The sequence below is a fragment of the Lagenorhynchus albirostris genome, chromosome 9 (genome assembly GCF_949774975.1).
Source record: "Lagenorhynchus albirostris chromosome 9, mLagAlb1.1, whole genome shotgun sequence".
NCBI lineage: Eukaryota > Metazoa > Chordata > Mammalia > Artiodactyla > Delphinidae > Lagenorhynchus > Lagenorhynchus albirostris.
The window spans coordinates 76,736,371-76,757,842 of NC_083103.1; the positions used below are offsets into that span (position 1 = coordinate 76,736,371).

At 36.5% G+C, this 21,472-nt stretch overlaps 1 protein-coding gene across 3 annotated transcripts in view; it reads right to left on the reverse strand.

Moving 5' to 3' along the window:
* Positions 1–782: 782 nt before the first annotated feature.
* The window catches only part of TRPC6 (transient receptor potential cation channel subfamily C member 6), a 116,150-nt gene continuing 95,460 nt past the window's right edge, over positions 783–21,472 (reverse strand). The window contains exons 6-13 of one of the 3 annotated variants that reach the window (XM_060160268.1): positions 17,526–17,759; positions 14,883–15,147; positions 13,451–13,646; positions 12,447–12,650; positions 10,713–10,787; positions 3,336–3,419; positions 1,781–1,856; positions 783–1,078 (exon numbers count right to left, since the gene is read on the reverse strand). In XM_060160268.1, the coding sequence (XP_060016251.1) occupies positions 927–1,078; positions 1,781–1,856; positions 3,336–3,419; positions 10,713–10,787; positions 12,447–12,650; positions 13,451–13,646; positions 14,883–15,147; positions 17,526–17,759 (1,286 nt within the window). In that variant the 3' untranslated portion in view covers positions 783–926. Of the gene's footprint in view, positions 1,079–1,780; positions 1,857–3,335; positions 3,420–4,963; positions 5,197–9,463; positions 9,617–10,712; positions 10,788–12,446; positions 12,651–13,450; positions 13,647–14,882; positions 15,148–17,525; positions 17,760–21,472 lie in introns of those variants that run through there. The other 2 variants (XM_060160269.1, XM_060160270.1) reach the window with 2 other exon arrangements.

A 21,472-nucleotide genomic window follows, 5' to 3' on the forward strand; every position in this document is an offset into this window, starting at 1 on the left:
GTTTTTTGCTTTACATTTGAGGCCAAACATAGGAATTCACCTGTAAAGCCCCTTGGAAATGGCACAAAAATTGTGCTATAATTGAAGCAAATAACGATAATTGTTTGTGGCTTTCATACTTCTCCAATAAAGTGTTCTTATTTGGCCAATAATTTTTCAATAAAATAAAAAATTGTACATTGTACAATAAAAAGTATAATATAAAGAGCTTTTGAGTATCTGTATTGGCTGCAAAAGAAAATAGGACAAGTATTTCACATGCACATGTGCAAACACACACACACACACACACACACACACAGAACTGAACTATGTTTCCAGAGTTCAGTGAAGGAAACACTTTTTCACTGGTAAGTGTAACATTTTCAAAGAGATGAATCAGAAAATTTAGGAAAGATTTAACCCCATTTTGCAGATATTATCAATCATATTCTGTGGGGGCTAAGAAGGGTAGATGATTAAACAGTATTCTCTAAATGGCAAGAGATTATTTTTCTCTAGATTTCAAGTCTGGAAGTCTTGCAAGGGACCCATAGAGCAGGCAAGAAGGTACCTGATATCTGATATCTCCATCAGGGAAATACCACAATATGGTGTGTCTGCCCTGCCAGCTAAAATGATTCCCAGGCAAACACTACATGGCAATCACATCATCACAATAGTTGTACCCAAGAAAGCAGTTTACAAAACAAGCACCAAACAACTGGGAATAATTTTCATCATAATCTGCAACCTTTAGCCTGAATAATGAAATTTAATCATCAAAAATATTAAATAGTAGAGTTCCAAATAATAGGATGACCCAAGTTATCTTTGAACATTTTCTTCTCTAAAAGCTGGTCATATTGCCAGTTAAAAAAATAAATCAGAAAATAACATGGCTTCAAGTGGACAAATAAATATGAATTTTAAAGAAAGACTTTGCATTATCTATTGCTTTCCTCTTGGTTTGGTTTCACTGATAATTTCTCCCCAAGTTTTCTTATAAGTTCTGCCAAGTCTTCTGAATTTTGAGTTTTTTCTTCAAGAAGTTCATAGCGGAGACTTGAGATGTCCTGTTTAATTTCCTTCAGCTCCCCTTTGCAAAACAAGAGTGATAAGAAGTCAATTGTAAATACGTAATGCAGAGAAACTAGTGATTCTGGGATAGATTGAAATGAGCCTTAATGCCACACACATCTGTATTTTGAATCCCTTCAAAGGAAATCACTTTTTAATGGGGGCAGGTTTCTATTTTCTCAGCTCAGTATTTTGGTTAGTGAAAAGATTATAGAGAAAACTTACAACGTCGTCCTCCTGAAGTGAGTGGAAGGGAAACACTGGTGGCAAATGTTACAGGGTTTGGGGGCAATGGACCCTTACTATCCCCAACCACTTCCTTCTCCCTCAAGCCCCCCACAGATATAACACTGTTCGCTCTCCCTATCCTTGGGTATTATGTGTGCGGAGGCGGAGGGTAGACTGTAGTAGTTACTTCATTTTATATAAGGGACTTGGGAACCCATGGATTTTGGTATCCACACAGGTCCTGGAAACAACCTCCCACGAATACCAAGAGATGACTGTAGTTACTTATCTAGCAAGTGTCATCTGCCCCCAACTGCGGAGACATAGCCTATTTCCCCAGTGTGTAGCAATACTGATGGTTGGCGAGATCCTGTCTTCTCCTGTTGAAGCTCACCCTTCCCACACCCATCTCTTCAGCTCTCCCTCAGCTCTGCTTCAGGCCCCAGGTCCTGGCTTATGCTCAGGGGCTGACTTGTCTCTGTGTTCAACTCACCTTCATTCACTTCATCACTCTCCTTATCTATCTGGGCTTGTAATACATATCTTTTAATGAGCCTCTTCATTATTTTCTAGACAGAGAAAAGAGAAATCCATCTTAGTTTTACGTTCATGATAAATCACTCATTTGGAATAAGTTTCTGATTTTTTCTCTCTTTAGTAAGCACTTCAGAAATGATAGCTATGAAAGATTAAGATGATTTATCTGGTAGGGGATGCATACTATCTCCAGATTTTAAAAGTAATTTTCACATCACCAGGACTAATGACTCAAAAGTTAATTCTTGAGAAAAGAATAAGTTCAGAGCAAACATCTAATCCTTGATGTTCATTGCTTGTATTTTACTTGAAAGTGTTAGAACAAGACACAGCCTTAACAGCTGGGCAGGTCAGAGGTGTGCACTTCTGCACGTGGAAATGGAAAGTTAAGCAAATGTGCCCTCATTTAAGGCTTTTCCCCTCCATTACAAAGAAATGGAGCCAGTTTTGATTTTATACTTGTTAATAATTTAGGAATGGCTAGCTTCAATGTAATAATATTTCTCCAGCACTTGAGCTTCCACCATGAGGATATTGCTTTTACTATGTACTTTTCATAAAAAGTAAGAGGCTCAGCAAGTATGCAGGAAGTCCTGGGTGGATATATAGCTAAACCAAATCTTGCTACCTAAACCTTAAACTAAATGATAGTCAAATCTCACTTTCAAGAACTTATCCTAATGATGTAATTAGGTACATAGACAAGTATGTTCGTAGTAGTCTACTTATAATAGTGAAAAAAAAAAAACCTTAAATTTATTTATTTGTACAAAGGAATATAGTTATTTATTTGTACAAAGGAATATAGTACATCCATTAAAATTAATATGAATATATGTTTTGTGAAGTGAAAAACTATTATTCATTATATAAGTCTTGTTAACTCATTTATATAATATTACATATACATTTCTATAATAATATTAAACTATATGTAAAATTATATACATACATATAATCATCTGGAAGAATATTCACGAAACGTAAATAGTCTTTACTTCTCAGTGGTGGGGTTTTTTACTTTCTTTTTTATGGTTTTTGTAAGATAGACTTTTTTTTTTTTTGTCTGTTCATGTATTGGAAGACTTTATATAGTTAGGACAACAATTCTACTCAAATCGATCTATAGATTCAACACAGTCACAGTTTTGGAATACACAATCAATTCTAAAATTCATATGGAAAGGCAAAGAAACAGAAAAACCCAAACAACTTGGAAAAGAACAACAATGGAGAATTCACATTAGTAAGATAGGCTTTTTACAATAAACGTGTAGGCTCTAAGTTCCATGATGGCAAGACTTCATCTATTTCGTTTGCTTCTATATCTCTAGTACTTAGAAAGTGCATGGTACATGGTAGTTATTCAATAAATATTTTTTTGAATTAGTGTATTATTTTGATATTGAGAAAAATATCATAACAGTTCATTTTCACTTAAATAATCGCATAGTTTGAGTTTCTAAATATTACAAATAACTAGTCTTATTTCTTTAAAAATTAATGCTTACCTGATATTGTCTTGGAGGATTACTGAAACTGTTTAACTGGAAATCTTCTGAACTTCTTAAGCTTGATTGTTTACTATGTCCAAACTGTATTTTGAAAAGAATTAGAAATTGATTATCATTTAATTTTTTTTCAATGTGATGATATTTATCTCATTGTTATATATGTGAACTAAGTCTCATATATAAAAATAATCTTTTCTATATGTATAGTGCCATTTTAACTTAATTTGCTTAATATTCTGTCTTCCAAGACAAATCATAGACACTTTAGGTGTGTTCAGCCTCTCAGTGTCTATTAGAGGTTGTCTGAGGACACTCTTAGACTTTGTGGCTATCAATCATTTTGTCATGAGAGTCATGTTTTAACATTCCCACAGATACACCCTTGGTGGAGGAAGAGGCAAAAAAGTTGAGAAAATAACGGTGGTGATCTCAGAAGTCCATTGATGAGGGATCCACAGTCCAGCATGATTGACTACACCATCCACACCTGCAGTAGAGACTGTGCTAAGACTCCTGAAGAAACACCAGGGTAAGACTTTGTTGTACGATAGGATTCAGGTGCCAAGAAAGCACTAATTAACCATTTGAATTTTAGGATATATATAGTATCCTATCTGGGCAGCACTTTTCAAATAATACATTTGCTTGAATAGGAAAATAACAAGGAAAGTAATCTGCAAGAGAGGTGGTAAAGTACCATATTAACATGATAAGAGGATGATTAAAAACCTCTTTAAGGCATTTTCTAAAGGGAAAAAAGTGGTTTTACAAAGAAATAAGTAGGAGAAATTGAGCAAAACACAACATCTCCAAATATACATTTTTGGGGGTGCAAAACTCTTTTCCAGGGGAGAAGAAACTTCAAGACTATCTACTAAGACAGCCATGATTTATATTTCCCAATGACATCTAAGTTGCTACAGGTAAAGCTCAATGAGACTCAAAATCCTTGACTTCAATGCATTGATGCTTTAAATGGCCACATGCTGAATTCAAGCAGCTATGCACACATTCATCCATTAAACAGGTGTGTGTGAGTGACCTCTATATGTAAGGTGCTGTGCTATGTTCTGAGTATTTAATGAATAACATACATAACTATGATCTAGCTGAGTTATAATGATGGGAAAAGTATGGCAAGGCTGACAAGATTCATATTCATTGTGAAGATATTGTTTAAATAGCATCCTTTTCCATGTAGCTATTTGCCTTTTATTTCACCCTAATAATGTCAGCAAAATGTCCGTATTTTTTTAAACTTTATATTAACTTTTAAAAAATTGAGATAAAATTTTACAATTGACCAAATTAACCAGAGGCAGCTTGGGTTCTGTAGAAGAGCACTTGACAGAAACCTGAAAACTCAAATCTGGCTCTGCTACAAGTTAGCTGTGGGATACTAGGTGAGAAGCTGAAACCCTACAATCTCTTCTGACAGTGAAGGGAATGCCCTAGTTGACCTCTACAGTCCTTCAAGTCCTACTAATTTATGAATTTGTGAAACAAATGCAAATTTCAACATATTTTAATAATATTTTAATGTTTATTTTCAAATTACATAATCATTTATTTTTATAATATTATAAAATATAATGATATTTAATATATTAGACATGATTCCTGGATTTCAAACTATGATTTATGCTTTAAAGACATCATTAAACATGATGACCAGAGTCATCACTTCCATCCCCCAGTTTTTATGATAAAGCATGGAGGGTGAGGACAGGTTCATAACCAGAGCAAAAGGATCCAGGCAAAGGGAATCTTTGTGTGCATCACGTCCATCTCTTCATGAATGCACAGCCTCATGGTGGCAAATCATTAATTTGATGTCTCCTTCTTTTGTTAGAGGCCACTAACACATCCAAATGGTGTTCATGGAAAAAAGAAAGTGAAAAATTATACTTCTTTGAGAGTTTTTTAGAGATGAACGTGTGGACCTTAATACTCGTGCCGGTCATTCCAAATTAAGGCAGCTCCACAACCCACCATGCCTATAGCAATCATCCTTTTTTGTAAATTTAATATTATATGAACACTATGCAGGCTTTTTTTCATTTGCTCTTTTCTAATTTAAGGTTTGTTATTCCCAATTCCTGAAACACTCTTTTCCTGGCTCTTTGCCTGTCTGACTTGCTTTGTCTGATCCTCTGGAGTTTAGCTCAACACATAAGCTCCTCAAATGGCTTTCTCTGCCTACCCCATGAAAATAGATCTTGAGCAAGCTAGGCCTTTTGTACCCTTCAAAACATGCTTCACAATTGCTAATTACTTTATTCACTGGCTTGTTTACATGGTTATTGTCTACATCCTCCTGGGCTCTACAGATGGAGGGACTTTGTTTAGTTTATCTCAGTGCCTTAAGAGCCATCGCTGTCCAGCAGATGGTAAGTGCTCAAAAGTTGTTGGTTGGTGAATGAATGAAGGGAGAAGTGCTTTCGGGTCACTAATAGAGTTCACCTGGTTTCTGAACAACTTGCTATACAAGACGTGTACAATACAGGTTCGTGAACCAATTGGCTGCAGCTCAACCACACGGGAAAGATAAATCTGAAACATGGTTTTAAGGTCTGAGGCAGATGACTTACAAATTAATACCCTGGATGACACAGAAGAGGTAACAGTACCAGGAAAGCCAGAAAACAGTTTTCTGTTCATTTGAGAATGGATATAATTGTAGATTTTCCGGATTGTAGATCTTGACGTGTTAATGACTGCAGCTACAGTGTGTCATACAGTTTTATAACACACAGCTCCTCTTTGCATGCACCCAATGGGTTAGAGTTTGGGATTTCTCAACTGCAACATTTTTGACACATTGGGCTGGGTAATTCTTTATTGTGGGGGGCTTCCAGTACATTGTACAATGTTTGCCAGCACCCACGGCCTTGACACCCTAGATGCCAATAACAGTTCCCTTCTCTAGTTGTGACAACCAAAAAAGTCTCCAGGTATTACAAATGCACCCTGGACTGCTGGTAGTGTGGAATCAAAATTACCTCTCGGTGGGAACCACTAGTATAGTTAAATGGTATATGACTAAACAGTTACAAATTCATTTGGATCACTTTTATGTGAAGAGTTCTGCTCTAAATCTGAAGTATGAATTTGGATGCAAATATAACATTTATTTAGCAAAAATTTCTAAACAGTTTCTGATATATAGTAGGTATTCAACAAATACATGTTTAAAAATTTAATAACACAAAGGAGTAATATGTAAGAAGAAACTTACCCAATGGTGTAAAGAAGCATTATTACCACTTGGTGGCAGAAAATTCTAATTTATATTTGTTTTGATGTACAGCTACTAAAATAGACTGGGAAGTCAAGGGAATTCTGTTGGCAATATGAATAGCATTTAAACCTCAGTGATTTGGACATTTATAGATGGTACTGACACATAATGTGATGGGAGTGGGAAAGGGGAGCTTGTTGAGTAGAAGCAGGAAGGACTGGGTGTAATAAGCTTTCTTCCTGTCTAATGCAAATACACACTCTGATTCTGAATAAAGCACTGCCTGTCCTTTTTTCCCCCATACCTTCTACCGCATTTCCTGCATTCTTTATGTTTCTTTTCTTCTTTAATCCTAGTAATTAGTTTGATATTAGCATTTCTTATCTTGCTGCAGCTTCATTGTAGGATTAGAGTGAGGAACACTAAATAACTTGTTTGTTATTCATTAAGAATAACAAGTAAGCCTCAGGCTTGGGAATTTTTTATGTTGTTGGACATAGTACTAGGAGTCAGTCTCCCATTCCCCACGTTGAGGGGTCTGAGGCAGGGATCAAAGCAATGAACTGAAAATGTAGAGGAAATATGATCAGTCAGCAGGGGGTGCACATATGACATGAAACCATGTGGTACAGTGCTTGTAAAAGCTCTTGCTTGAAATCAAACAGATATGGATTTGAATTCTGGCTCTGTCATGTGTCTGAAGTGGGACTTTGAGCAAGTCATTTCACCTCTGTTAACCTAAGGTTTCTCATGTATAAAATAGGGAAAATAATATTACCTACCTTCTAGAGTTAATATGAGGATTAAAGAGATAAGGTGTGTAGCTTGACATAGTAGATGTTGTACAAGTGTCAACAGCTATTATTATTGTACAGAAGGATAATTATCTACTATGTGGCTTTAGGCCTATTTCATGGTTAGTTTTAATCTGCTCTATTTCTTTTGGAGACACTTTGCTGAATATTGCTTTTTACTGATGTGCTCATGTCCATGACTAAGTCATCCAGGGAATGAAATACTCAGTGATTCCCATACCCAGATAAGCATTAGAATCTCCTAAGTACTTATTAAAATGCACATTTCCAGGCCCAATGGCCAGAGATTTTAACTCTATAGACCCGGAGAAGAGGATGGGTAATTTGTACAAATTCATCTGTTGAAGTGACCCTGGTGATAGTAACAAATTGGAACCACTACATTATATAACTGGTTCATCAGATGACTAAAAAGAAAGCCCCTGACCTAATTAGAAGCTAAAGGACATAGTTCCTGGATATGTAACTGCTAAAACAAAAAAATCTCCACATCTCATTCAATCCAGTACAGAATGGACCCCAAATCCTAAAATAACATCTACGCTCCATACTTGCCTATGGTCCATGGCATGTAAAACCTGCTCTGAAACTGACTACTTGAAGGGGATCTGTTCTAGAGCTAGAACAGAGCAAATATTCAAGAAGTTACTTGGCATTTTCAGGTTTACACATGTAATACAGTATGGCAGAGACTGAATATTAATGTATGCTGTCCTTTCAGACTATATGTCCGAAAAGCTAATGCTAACCACCAAAGTCAGTGATACTCGGAGCTGAAGGAGATGATTAAAGATAATAAATAGATATGCTAAAAAGTATTTTTATATGGCTCATCTGACTGATTTATATAGGGTCCGTGGAGCAGATGTGAAGGAAGCAGATGTGAAGGAAGGTTTGTGCGACCTAACCACTTTAACTTTCAAGGAGCCAAGAAAGAAGACCCCAGCAAAATAGAAACTTAACTGTGCCACTTTAGACATAGACTTTATGAAAAAGAATGAACAAAAGCCATGCAAATGGGTTAGGGAAAACACACAGCAACAGGCAAAACTGATTGGAACTATAAATGGTTGCTTTAAAAAACATTTTCTCAGGAATATAGTTAATGTATCAAGCAAAAGCAAGCTATGTGAAATATGCCTCAGTTTTGTTCACCACAAGCTTAAATGGTAAGGGAAAATAGACACTTGTGTTGATTTGGTCCTCTAGGAATCAAATGCCAAGACAAAGTGAGAAATATGAGATGTATTCAGAATTATGCCTGTGAAAGATAATGGGAAGTGGCAGCAGAAGGCATAAAAAGCTCCCAGACCGTGAGGCACGGCTCACCTGGGAAAGAGGGAAAGGTAGTAAGATTGTCTGGGAAAGTCAGCCAGCCCAACGGGGAGCTGCGGTGCAGAATGCCCCAAGAGAGGTCCTGTGTTGGCTTGAACTATCTGGGACCTAAAGAGCATGGCCATGGCGGGAAAGCTGAGGGGATCCCAAAGATGCTGCAGCCGGAGGCTGTCAGCTGACCGAACTCCTTGAAGCAGGCTCTCTCTCGAAAGAAAACATGAGCCGTACATTCCCATGGCTGCCACAATAAACAGTATCTCAAAAGGGTCTCTAGAAGGTTCAGCTGACATTGGAATCAACATTTCATCGATCTACCACTGTGATCAGATACCAGAGGCTTCGTATTGCTGTTAAAGAATTTGCTTTCGCCTGGGATTGAAATATGTGCTATCGGAAAGTGTAGAGTAATCCAAGCTATGTTTAAAAAATATAAAATGTATTTTCCAGATGATTAAAACAAATTTTAAGTTTCCACATTTTTTGAGAAACTCTAAAGAAAATAAAATTATTTGATTTGAAAGACACTATAGTTTCTATCATAAAGAAAAAAGCCATGTTGATCCCCCTTGAATTTTTCTCATATTTGTCCAACGCTTTATTGTTATCATGCATTCATCATACTTTCAGCACAAGTAATTTCTTACTGGAAAACTATAAAATCCAACTCACACTGACCTATTTTTGAAAAATTTTTATTGAGTTATTCATAACCAAATAACAAGAAGCTGCTTCTTTATAACAAGTATTTCACTATTTGTATAATAGTGTTTGTGATTTACAAAGCATCAACTGAATCCTCTCAACGATTTTGTGTGATGGGCTGTACAACTTGATCATTCCTATCTTGTAGATGAGGAAATTAAGGTTCAGAGAAGTCAAACGAATTGCTAAAGGGGCAGAGATAAGATGAGATCCCAATCTTCTGACTACTTGGTTCAATGATCTGGCTATATCAATACTATATCAATACATAAGAGTATTCCTATTTTGTTGGAGGGGGTAACATACTTGGCTTAAAAGCAAAACAAAATAGCATCCCTCCTTGGCATTTGTGTCCCATGGGGTGGCCCTGTAGCAGAGTTCTGTCTAATGAGATATAATAACAGAAATTGTTGGAAGGCATCTCTGAGGGTGATTCAGCTAGGAGCCCACTTTTCCTTTGCCCCATTCCTTCTTCATGCCTGAAAAGTGGGTGTGATGTCTGGAGGTGAAGGTGTCATCTTGCATCTGACTATGACAAAAAAATCCAGGAGAATCAGAGAGACTCACTCCTGGCAACAGTCCTGTACTGCCAACTCTGGAGAGTTAAATGAGAGGGGGAAAAACAACTGTCTTGTTGAAAACACCATGATATGTGCAACTGAATGCTAGTCCCACCGGATACACTGCCTTCTCCTAATGAATTCACTCAAAATTTTCCTCAGCGACATGCATGTATTGTATCCCTACTATGTGCCTGCTGCCAGAATGAAGCAAAAGTCCTCAGCATCAGGGATTTTGCTGCTCCAAATTACGGAGCTGATGCAGCTCCAGGGTACATTGCTCATTATAAACTGGGCTGATGACAGGAGCCATTAAATTCTCAGGGTGCCTTTTTGTGACAGCTTCTCGATTACTGACAAATAATGCAGCTCTGTTAGGTGTGCATAATCTCCACCTGAGCTGCCGAGAATTAAGTTAATTATATCTCCATCAGGTCCCTATTATTTCAATTTTCCCTTCTTTACATCACAATTCCATCACCCATAAGTACCCCAGTATACTTGTTTACTATCTGTCTTAAACAGCCATGTAATTCTTTTTGCTGATGAACAGACACAGGCTTATTTTTACTTCTCAATAACAGATTCTTTGAGCATGGTTAAATTGTTAATTCTTTAATGTGTCTACTGTTTCTTGAAATTGCTTCTGAACATCTGTCCTTTTCTCTGAGTAGAAAGCCTGAACCTACTCATGGTTTCATATTTTCAAATGTGATCTTACCTGTCTTTTGTCAAGTGATAATTTTGAAAGGTCTTCATGACTTCCCAGAATTCCAAATTTCTTTTCTTCATTTCTCTTTTAAAGATAGAGAGTAAAATAGGTACAATCACTAATTTTACATTGGGAATTATAAAACGAATTTCACTCTTTCTTCATTCCATATTCTAAAAGCCATCTGGTCCAATTCTCCAGCAAGTTTCAATGAGAGAAACATATTCTTATTCAGGTCTTCCCTTTGGTGAGTACTTGGACATTTCCTTTTGGAGACTGAATTGTCTTGGGTTGCAGCTCTAATCACACCTGTAAACTACACACTTAATAACATTAAGTAAAGTGAGGGAAATTTTTGCCACTCAACACACTGAGTTCTGTAAGTTATACATTTGGGAGAGCACCAAAGATGGCATATTTTTCCAAAATTCCTATACAAAATAATGATAATACATTTAAAGAGGGCTTTAGAATTCTCAAAGCACTTTTACATATTTATCTGATTTGATTTTCATGATGTAGATGCAATTTTTATTCCCATATTACAGTTGAGGAAATTGGAGCTCTGGGAGCTTAACTTGAGAATCTCACGTAGTAAGTAGCAAATCACTCAATAATAGAATCTTATAGCTGCAAGGAACTTTTACAATCATTTGGCTCAATTGCTCACCAGTGTAGGAAAACCTATAAATTCCTAATGTTGGTCAGCCAACATTTATTGATTACCTGCAATGATGGGGAGCTCACTATTTCACAGGACAGCCCACCACTCTGTTGGGCAGATCTTGTTGTTACAAATTTTATTTACATAGAACTAAAAATGAACTATTTGCAACTTTTGCCCATTGCCTCTCTTCCTATTTTTGAAGAGAAAATTAAATGTGCTTCCTCATTAAAATTGGGAATTGGAAGCAGCCAGCTCCTTCACGTCCCCATAATATGACACCATATCCACACCTGTTCCCTTCCTGGCCCTCCTCCTCTGGAGGCATCTAGTCCCTCAGTGCTCCTTCTGGATATAGAGTTCTGTCCCCTGCAGAGTTCCCTGCTGAGAGTAACCTCCCCACCCCCATGCATTCCACACAGCATCCCACATGCTCCACACATTTCTAAACCCACTGTGATTGTTCTACTCCTTCATCTAAGCACTAGACCTCTTCTCTTTCATGGCTTCTTAAGATGGTACTGCCTCATGGGATTACTGTTTCCAATTAGTCTCCTTAGATATTTCTTTCTTGAACTACTTAACGCCAAACCTGGTCTCCCATATTACATGTGATCAATTGATTTCTGAACTTTTCAATGTAGGACTTACTTGTCTGTCAGATTCCCCCAAGTCATAATCAGCTAGCTGTATAAATTGAACATGCAAAAAATGGAAGCTGTATAAATTGAGGTATATAAATATACCTAGCTGTATAAATTGAAGGTGAAGTGAGGGACATGTAGCCACAACAGCAAAAATGGGGCCAGAATAGCTCTCCCTTTCAGTACCCACTCCAGATAATGTAGTACATTATTTTAGTTACATTTCATGAATTTTTCTTATATTTTTAAGCAGAAATGCCCAGTGTTCTCCTAATAAACAGACACAAGCCAAAGGAATGCTCTGAGCTAAGTGACTACATTTGGGAATGGAGGGACATGTCATCACAGACTGCTTCTTTATAAAGGGATGTGGCACAGTGGTTAAAATGGTCTCAGCATTTAAAAATATAATTTTAAATTATCAACTCAAATCACCTTGTTCATTTCCACATCCTCCTGGAAACCTTTTTTATGGCCCTGGAACAGCTCAGAAATCCATTTTTTAAGCCTCAGTAGGAGATAAAACAGGGACTTTGGACTTGGCACCAGGTTGAAGGGAACAGGAAGAGTTCTTCCTTCCTCAAAGTAGGAAAACCAAAGTTTGGCCCTTGCAAATTTCCACTCCACATCAGCATCATCCTATACAAATACATATGACAGTTCAGCAAGGAAATGCGTAAAAAGAATTACTGGGATGCTTCTAACATTGCGTGACTAGATGGAAGTAATGATGCCTACAACACTCTCAGGCCCCAAAGACCACTCCAAGATTTTTTCAAAAATGTTAAGGTACTATTTACACACTCTTTCCTAAATCTGCCTAAAATTTTATCAGGCTTATAGATCTATAGATCTCAAAACTTGCATGTGTTTATAAATACATTGAAAGATATAAATGCATTTTCCTACATTCGAGAAAACACTATGAAAAATTATTCACTTTTTTATTCTGCAACAGATCACTATTTTGATTAATTTGGGAGACAGACCAAGATTTCTGGAATAAAGATGTACACTATCACTCTGAGTTTGAGAAAGGGTCAATTCTGAACATCACTCAAAACAAGATTTGGAGAATAGTGGTATTCGGAAGCAATAATTTTTAAAATAAAATATAAATTCATGCTGATATAGTATTTCTAAAGAGTTTGTAAATAATAATAACAAATCACACATCATTTCTCATCCTTACGCCTTACTATCCCACCACACCCATAGATATTGTGTTTGGAAGCAAAACATTAAAATTTTCTAGATTCCTGTATATAAAGTATACAAAAATATAGATATTCTCTACAGTATATATAGTATATAAAGAAGTATGTAAAAAGGGAAAGAACAGATGGAAAGCAGTCTATACTGTCGCCACCAATGCTGAGTTGATCCCTGGAATAGTTAAAACATGCAGCACATAGTATACAAATGTATAGAGATTATACCTCAATTTCCTGGAATGAACTGTTGATCATTGCAATTAACATATTTAGCAAAACAATAACCATTGTAACATTATAGACTCCATAAAGAACATAACCGATGTTTTCAATGAATTTGTGATTATAGTTGATGACCACTGATTTCACTTCAGAAAGTCCAAATATAGCCCAAAACAGTGTCTTAAAACTCTCTTCCACTCTGGTGAAAAAGAAGGAGAGAAAGGAAATGATAAAGTGTACAAATAAACAAAAATGGTATCATAATAAAAGTGAGTTGATTTAGTGTCTTTGAAAATTATTAGATATTCATGAGAAAACTCTTTACTTCCCTGAGCCTCATTTTTCTTTTCTATAAAATGGGTACAATAATTATTTATTTCTAGGATTGTTGCAAGGATGAGGAAATATTGTGTATATGAAGCACATAGCTCACTATCTGGAACATAATAAGCACTCAGTAAATGCTAGCATAATTACATAACCACAGATATTAACATTTAAATAATCCATAGTTTTGGCAATGGAAGTGTTAAATGTATTACTTAATAAAAGATAATGCTATCTGTTAGAGTCCTTTTGGGTTTCCTGCTCGTCTATACTTCCACTAATTTCCAATAAAAAGATTACAATAGTATGTGTCTTAAAGGTGCCTTAAGGAAAATATAATATAAATACAGTCGATGTTACCAAAATCACTGACATGTCTTACATAGGAATTTCAATGCTTTAAGCATAATTATTGACCTTAAACTAAGCCCCTCTGCTTAGCCCAGGTGGTTTAATTTCTCTCATAAACTGAACTTTACAGGAATATGGGTAATAGGTTATGCTTCAGTCAATACTTATTGTAACACTGAATACCTAACATTTGAATAATGTATTCCAAACACACTTTATAAAAAACATGTGTCTATGGTGAACATAAGTTAAAACTCTTGTCACTATTGATAAATTGGATTGTCTCAGTGATAAGATCCAACAAATTGAATTAGGAAGCAGCTGTTCTCATAGTCAGCATCCCAGGAGTCTGTAGTAAGCAGAAGGACACAGCAGTGAAGAGCACAGATGTTATAGTGGACAAGGGACTATGTCCTGGCTTTTCTATCTATTAGCAGCTATGCAGTGTTCAGCACATCATTTAACTTTTCTGAACTTCAGTCTCCTTTTTTTCTTCTGAAACAGAGATAATAAAATGATGTGTGTGAGGTAGTTCCTAGCCTTAAAAATGTTAGCTACAATTACTTAATATTACAGAGGTTGCCTACATTATTGAGTTCTTCCAACCCATTTTAAAATCCTCTCATTTTGCTAAAGAGTAACTGGAGATGAAGTCTTTACCAAAACATTATTTATGCCATGGATGCATATGAACACTGTTAAGCTAACATTTATTTAATCGATGATCTCCATGATCAAAATATCTGAAAGCACATACGTTGTGAAGGCTTCGTTTTGCTTTGCACCAATGTAGTAGGAATAGAGGTTGAACATCCCAATCATAAAGGCCACAAACACCATGATGAATATGACCATGAACTTGAAGATGTCTTTCACTGTTCTTCCAAGTGATATCTGCAGAGGTCCAAAGCTTTCATTTGCTGGTAAAATGTAGGCTATTCTGGAGAAACTTAAAACTACAGCAATTGCATAAAGACCTTCAGATATAATTTGAGGATCAGAGGGGTCCCACTTTATCCTGGCTAGGAGAAAGGAAAGACAAGAGTTATGGTGAGTTTATTTAAGTTTCTTACTTAGGTAACTTCTTTTCTGGGGTAGAAATAAAATTACATTAGCAATCCAGTTCCTGACAGAAGTCTTTTATCTTAAAGGGCTTCTTTAAGTGTCAGGTGTATTTGAGCTTCTGAATTTACTGAGAAAATTACACCCCTGGTTTGCTGGAAGTTTTCCATAGGGTATAGCATAATGGTTAAGAGTACACATATATATGGAATCTAAAAGAAAAAAAAATGGTCATGAAGAACCTAGGGGCAAGACAGGAATAAAGACGCAGACCTACTAGAGAATGGACTTGAGGACACGGGAAAGGCGAAGGGTAAGCTGGGACAAAGTGAGAGAGTGGTAGTGTGTATATGGACATATATACACTACCAAATGTAAAATAGATAACTAGTGGGAAGCAGCCGCATAGCACAGGGAGATCAGCTCGGTGCTTTGTGACCAGCTAGAAGGGTGGGATAGGGAGTGTGGGAGGCAGGGAGACGCAAGAGGGAGGGGATATGGTGATATATGTATATGTATAACTGATTCACTTTGTTATGAAGCAGAAACTAACACACCACTGTAAAGCAACTATACTCCAATAAAAATGTTAAAAAAAAAGAGTACAAACTGTGGACTCAGCATATGTAAAAATTCCAATACCTACCTGTCTATCTATCTATCTATCTATCTATCTAAAGTCAGCTGGAAGAACTGGTACAAATTACTTATCTTAGTTTTATTTTCCCATCTTTAAAAATGAGATAATACTGCTTCTACCTCTGTCATCTGTTGTGAGAATCCAGTAAGTCAACATATATTCAGTGTTTAGAAACTGCTTGGCACTAACTAAATGATAGCATTTACTATTTAATCTTAAACTATAATAAAAGAAAAGAAGGCCCTAAATACATGATATCATTATTTAATTTTAAACTGTAATTACACTATAATGTAATTTGGGGCTTTTGGAGTTATTTAAACTTACTAAAGTAATTTATATTGGTCACTCAAGTCTATTTTTATCATAAAAATGTAGTAATTATTCACTTATGAGTTCTTCTAGCATTATTACATCAGGTCATCAAAAACCTAATTAAGAAACCATTATGAAGAAAAGCAGTGTGTAGGAAAGAGGAAAAATATAATTATAAATTTGTATTTGCTTATTTGCTGAGAAGTGGAATCAGGAAAGGATACAGTAAACTAATAAAAGCACTTTCCTTTTTTATAGCACTTTGAATATAAGTACAATATATAAATAGATAGTTCTGACTTTAAAATTCCATATAATAAAAATTTTTGTTATAAAATAACGGCTACATTCCCTGTGCTGTACAATATATAAAAGCCTTACATTATGCACTAAAAGTTGTTAATTAAATATTAAAAGAAATATTAAAAAGAAATAATAAAAAAGAAATCCCTATGTGATATAGCCAGTAAAACCCATAGAGATGTCAATTGACTGTTAACTGACATCTTAACAGAGGATTTGAAATAATTATTCAAAGAGAATCTGTTTTCCCCACTCTAGGTTTCTACAAGGAGAGATTTTCCCTAAGTAAATAACTGAATCGATTTCTATCACTTAGTCACTTTCTTCCTGGGGAGGTGGAATGACTTATCTGATTACTAAACTGGGGTGGAAACTGAGCATACTTGGTTCAGCTCTGCCCTCTTTTTTCTTGAGAATTTTCCTCTGGTCTTTCATGGGGGAATCTCACATTATCAGACACTTGCTGCCATACCCCTCTTTGAGGAAGACTGCCCTGTCCATACATCTGCCTAAGCCTGAGGTTCAATATTACTGAGCCAGCTGGCTAATAAACTCAGAATTATGTCATCCACCCTGAACTTTGTCATTATTAGAGGTGATGATCTGGCCTCCATGTTCGCTTTTGGTTTTATCTCTCATCTAGTTTCAAAGACTGGGTGAGAAAAAGTGGTGTTATTTATTGGGGGCCCTCTAGAGCCTCCAATGATTCCTTTGCTTTCAAATAGTTTATATGCCTTAAATGGAAATAGTACTTAAATGTATACTATTTTTAATGGACAAGAGGAAAAAAATAAATCCAAGACATAATACAGGCATTCTCAATGAAGTTTGGTGGTTAGCCAATTAATCCCAGAGATAAAGTGAGATGATTCTTGTGATTAAAAGAGGTTTCCAGCCAGAAGAAATATCAAGGGAAGAGGTAGAAAGCATGCTTCTTCAGATACAGATACTCTAAAGAAGCTGGAAACTGACCAACAATTTTATGAGAGCTGAGTAGTAATCAAACTGTTACTGATGTCTACTTTTATAAGAAAATTCTGAATTTTATAAACTTACATTGACTGTGTCCTATAAACTCACCCAAATTGTAGTATTTCACATTGTCTCCCAATGTGACTTTTGTCAAATCCTTCAAAGTATCATTTGCATCAATAATGCTCTGGGCTTTGGAAGCATGCCAAAATGCCATGAATCTTGCAATGAATGATGCTGCAAAGATTGCCAACATTCCAAAATCAAGCATATTCCACAACTCAAACAAGTATTCCTTGGGGCCTTGAGTCCAAATTTCTTTACATTCAGTCCATATCATGCCTGTATTAGAAAGAGGTTAAAATATCAATCCAACTTCATTCCAGCCTTAGCTCTTCAATAAAACAAAATAAATTTGAAAGATCTCAGGCTGATATTCAAAACCCTTCAAAATTTGGCCTCATCCCACCCATCCAGCCATAATTATCTTGTCCCCACAAATCCTAGAGTCCAACAATATCAGTGCATTACCTTATAGCAATGTGACAAATTTCATCAAGGGCATTCAATGTTTGATTCAATGGATCAAACATGATTTGATCCATTAATTCTATACATAAAAATACATTAATAAGATGTTCAGTGTAGGGTTCTTTATAACAATCAAACCATACAAACACACCCACATTCACACACTCAAAATAGAAGTAACCATGGGACTTCTACATATGGGATATTATGCAGCCATTTCATATAATATTTTAAATAGTGGCCACAGGAGTGTACCTCCCAGACCTCCAACTACAGGAATTTAATTGGCCATGGGCCTCAGCTACAGCATTCTGAAAACTACTGCCACTTTTGCCCTAAGGCCATGCTTCCCATGGGCTGCTCCCCAGTAGTGACTGAGGGCAGTCCTTCTTCAGAGACATGGGACTCCTTTGATGGCTGACTTTGGCTCAAGGATTTCCTGACGGCCTTGTTAAACTTTCTTTAGATTGGATGGAGATCTAGGATACTTCTACCCTACTTTCCTTCCCTCAAGATAAGACTTGCATCCCAGTCTTACAGCCCTTGCAGCTCTCTTCAGTTCTCTCCCATTTTCTCTCACGTGGAATTTCCTTAATAAAATTGTTGTACGTTAAATCCTGTCTTGCATATGCTTCTTGGAGGACCTGGACTAATACACATTGGAAAAGGTTTATGTCATAAACATTCAAGCATGCTAAGTAAAAAATGTTATATATTGTATGACTTTATGTTTAAAACAAGTATAGTAAAAGACTAGAAGTAATTACAGGAACATATTAATTGTAGTTGTCTCTTGATGGTGGAATTATTAATAATGTTGCATATTCACTCTAAAACTTAATGTGGTACTCAGGAAGGAGCATAGGTTTTGGAATTAGACTGCCGCAGATTTGAGACTTTGCTCTTCCACTTATTAGCTGTGTAATCCTTGGCAACTTATTTAAACTTTCTAAAACTCAATTTGGAAAATGGGGATGATAGTAGTTTGTACCTACTTCACAGGTTTGTTATGAGACTTAAATAACACATGTAAAATGCACAGCACAGTGCCTGGCACTTGAAAAAATAACTAACATTGATTGAGCATTTACTATTTAAAATTTCCTATGTCTGGCACATTTTCTTTTTTCATCTGAAAAATCGTACTTTATTAAAAAGAAGTTACTTTACCCCTATTATCTTTAGATCCCTATGCTCTGATGTCCCACCTCCTCCTAGAGCCATCTGGAGAAATACAAGCCAAACTCCAACAATCCATCAAAGGCTACCTCCATCAACAAGTCTCCATGGTCCCCTAGCTGAAATTAATCTTCTCCCCTTTCTCCTACCAAGCACCTTCCCCAAGTCCCCACATTTGTCATGAACCTTTATCACAACCTGCCATGTGAATGATTGTAGAGCCCTTCAGGGGTTTACAAAAGCCATGGTCTCCACTCTTCCAACAGCTTACTATGTGCTTTTCTCAAAATGATCATTCACTGTAGCACACAACTTACTTATTTGGAATTATTCAAAATTCAGAGGAGACTAGAATTGAATTCATATATACTTTAGTGGATCAGATTTAAAACAGGACACACTACATGTGTACACTCATGAACACATACGTGCACGCACACAACTATGAGCAGGGGTGAAAAAATCTGAGGGCAGCCTTTTTTTGTGGTCCCTGGATTCCTGCCAGCTTCCTCAATAGGACAAAAGGGTAGTTTAGAGTAACTGAAGAATAGGAATGAAAGGGTGGTTTAAATTCATATCATTTAGTTGTTTTCAAAACTTCTCTCCTTCTTCCTCCCACTTCTCCATCTTCTCTCTCTTTAAGATGTACAGTTTTTGGTAAAAAATGATATCTCACCAAAGCTTAAAAAATAAAATAGAGCGAACTCTTCTGTTTGAAGGAAGAGTTCCCGTCTTATTTCCCCTGTGGACCCCCAGGAGCTGCCAAGCATAGATTGAAATCCCCCATCTAGTCCAACTTCTCCAGCAAGCAGGGGACTTCTCCACAGGGTTGAGCCTCTTCTTGAATTCGTCCTGAATGACTACTTCTGAAGACGGCTCATCCCATTGTTGACTTTTTAGGAAGCATCCCTTCACTGTGGACCTGTTAGTGCTAATTCTGCCCTTGAGAGAAGAGAATGAATCTGCTCTCTCTGCCTTTAAATTTCTTAAAGCAAAACAGAATAAAACAAAGCACAAACACCTGTGCACTCATTAAATCTATGCTTCTACAGCAGAGGCAGGTTTCCCACAAAGCTAATAAAATTTAACCTCCAAGATGTCTTATCTGCCCAGGCTCCTCCTAGGGCTCTGTTTTGTCTTCTTTTTCTCTAAATGGGGCCCTCCAAATAACTAAACTTCAGGTTCCACAATCCCAGGGTTCTGCCCTACCTCCACCCTCCAGAGTAAGCTTCCGCAGTTCCCACAAGTGCTGTTCCCTGGAAGAGCCACTCCCTTTTCTGGTTGCTTTCAATTTGGGATGCTCCCTAGTTTGCCAATTGCCTGCAGATGGGATGTGGCCAGAGTGTGGAGCAGGAATGTAATTACGGCCCTTGCCTGGAGTCCTCTCCTTCTGTTGAAGGGTCAACCCAGCATTGCATTTGCTTCCTCAGCAGCTCACACTGGATGTTAAGTTAAAAAGTGCTCCTTAGGTGAAGCGTCATCAAGCGTGTCTCCCCCCTCCCTGTGTTCCTGCTACACTTCTCATTGGTTTCAGCTTGCCCTTCAGCCTTGTCAAGATCTCCTGGAATGTCAATTCCATCATCCAGCCTTTCAACATTTTGTCTACTAAAAATTATATAAATTTGCTTTCTGTGACCAATAATGTCAGTCTTTTCCCTCAAGCCAACTAGCATCTTGACCTAACTAGTCCACTTCTTATTAATATTTCCAGAAAGTACAGCAACTGTCTTTCAAGAATAACTTCAAAAAGAAAAATAAATACCAGTGTCAGAAATTGAACCAGGAGTCTAACGTATGCTACAAAGTATCAGCTGTCCATTCTGAGTTGTTCCTTGTCTTTCCTTTAAATGAATGCTGTGAGATCATCTCTGAATCTCAACCGTAAAGGTTATCCAGCCAGTTGTTCCAAGGAAACGGCTTTTATTCATAAAATTAAAAGTTAACATTCTTGGTTTAGGTTTCCAAGTGAAAAAGGAAAAACTTCCAATGTTTATATTAAAATATTAGTATGAGGAGAGTCAATTAGTTTTGATAAAGAATAAAATGTGCATTCATTGTATTTAATCCTCTTACATAAAATTTAATGTTTTCAAAGTTTAATCTTGAACTGAAGTGTCATATCTTGCTTAATATGTTTTCAGTAGGAAATAGCACTTCCATATAAAACACATGAACTCTTAATGAAGAGTTTAATAGTAATCATAGTTATCTGAAATTTATTAAACATTTCCTATGTGCCAAGTGCTGTAATATGTACTTTAAACATACTAACATAAAACAAAACCTATAACATATAGGCTCTTAGCTTGAGGTAAAGGCAATGTCCAAATGATTATTCTTATTTT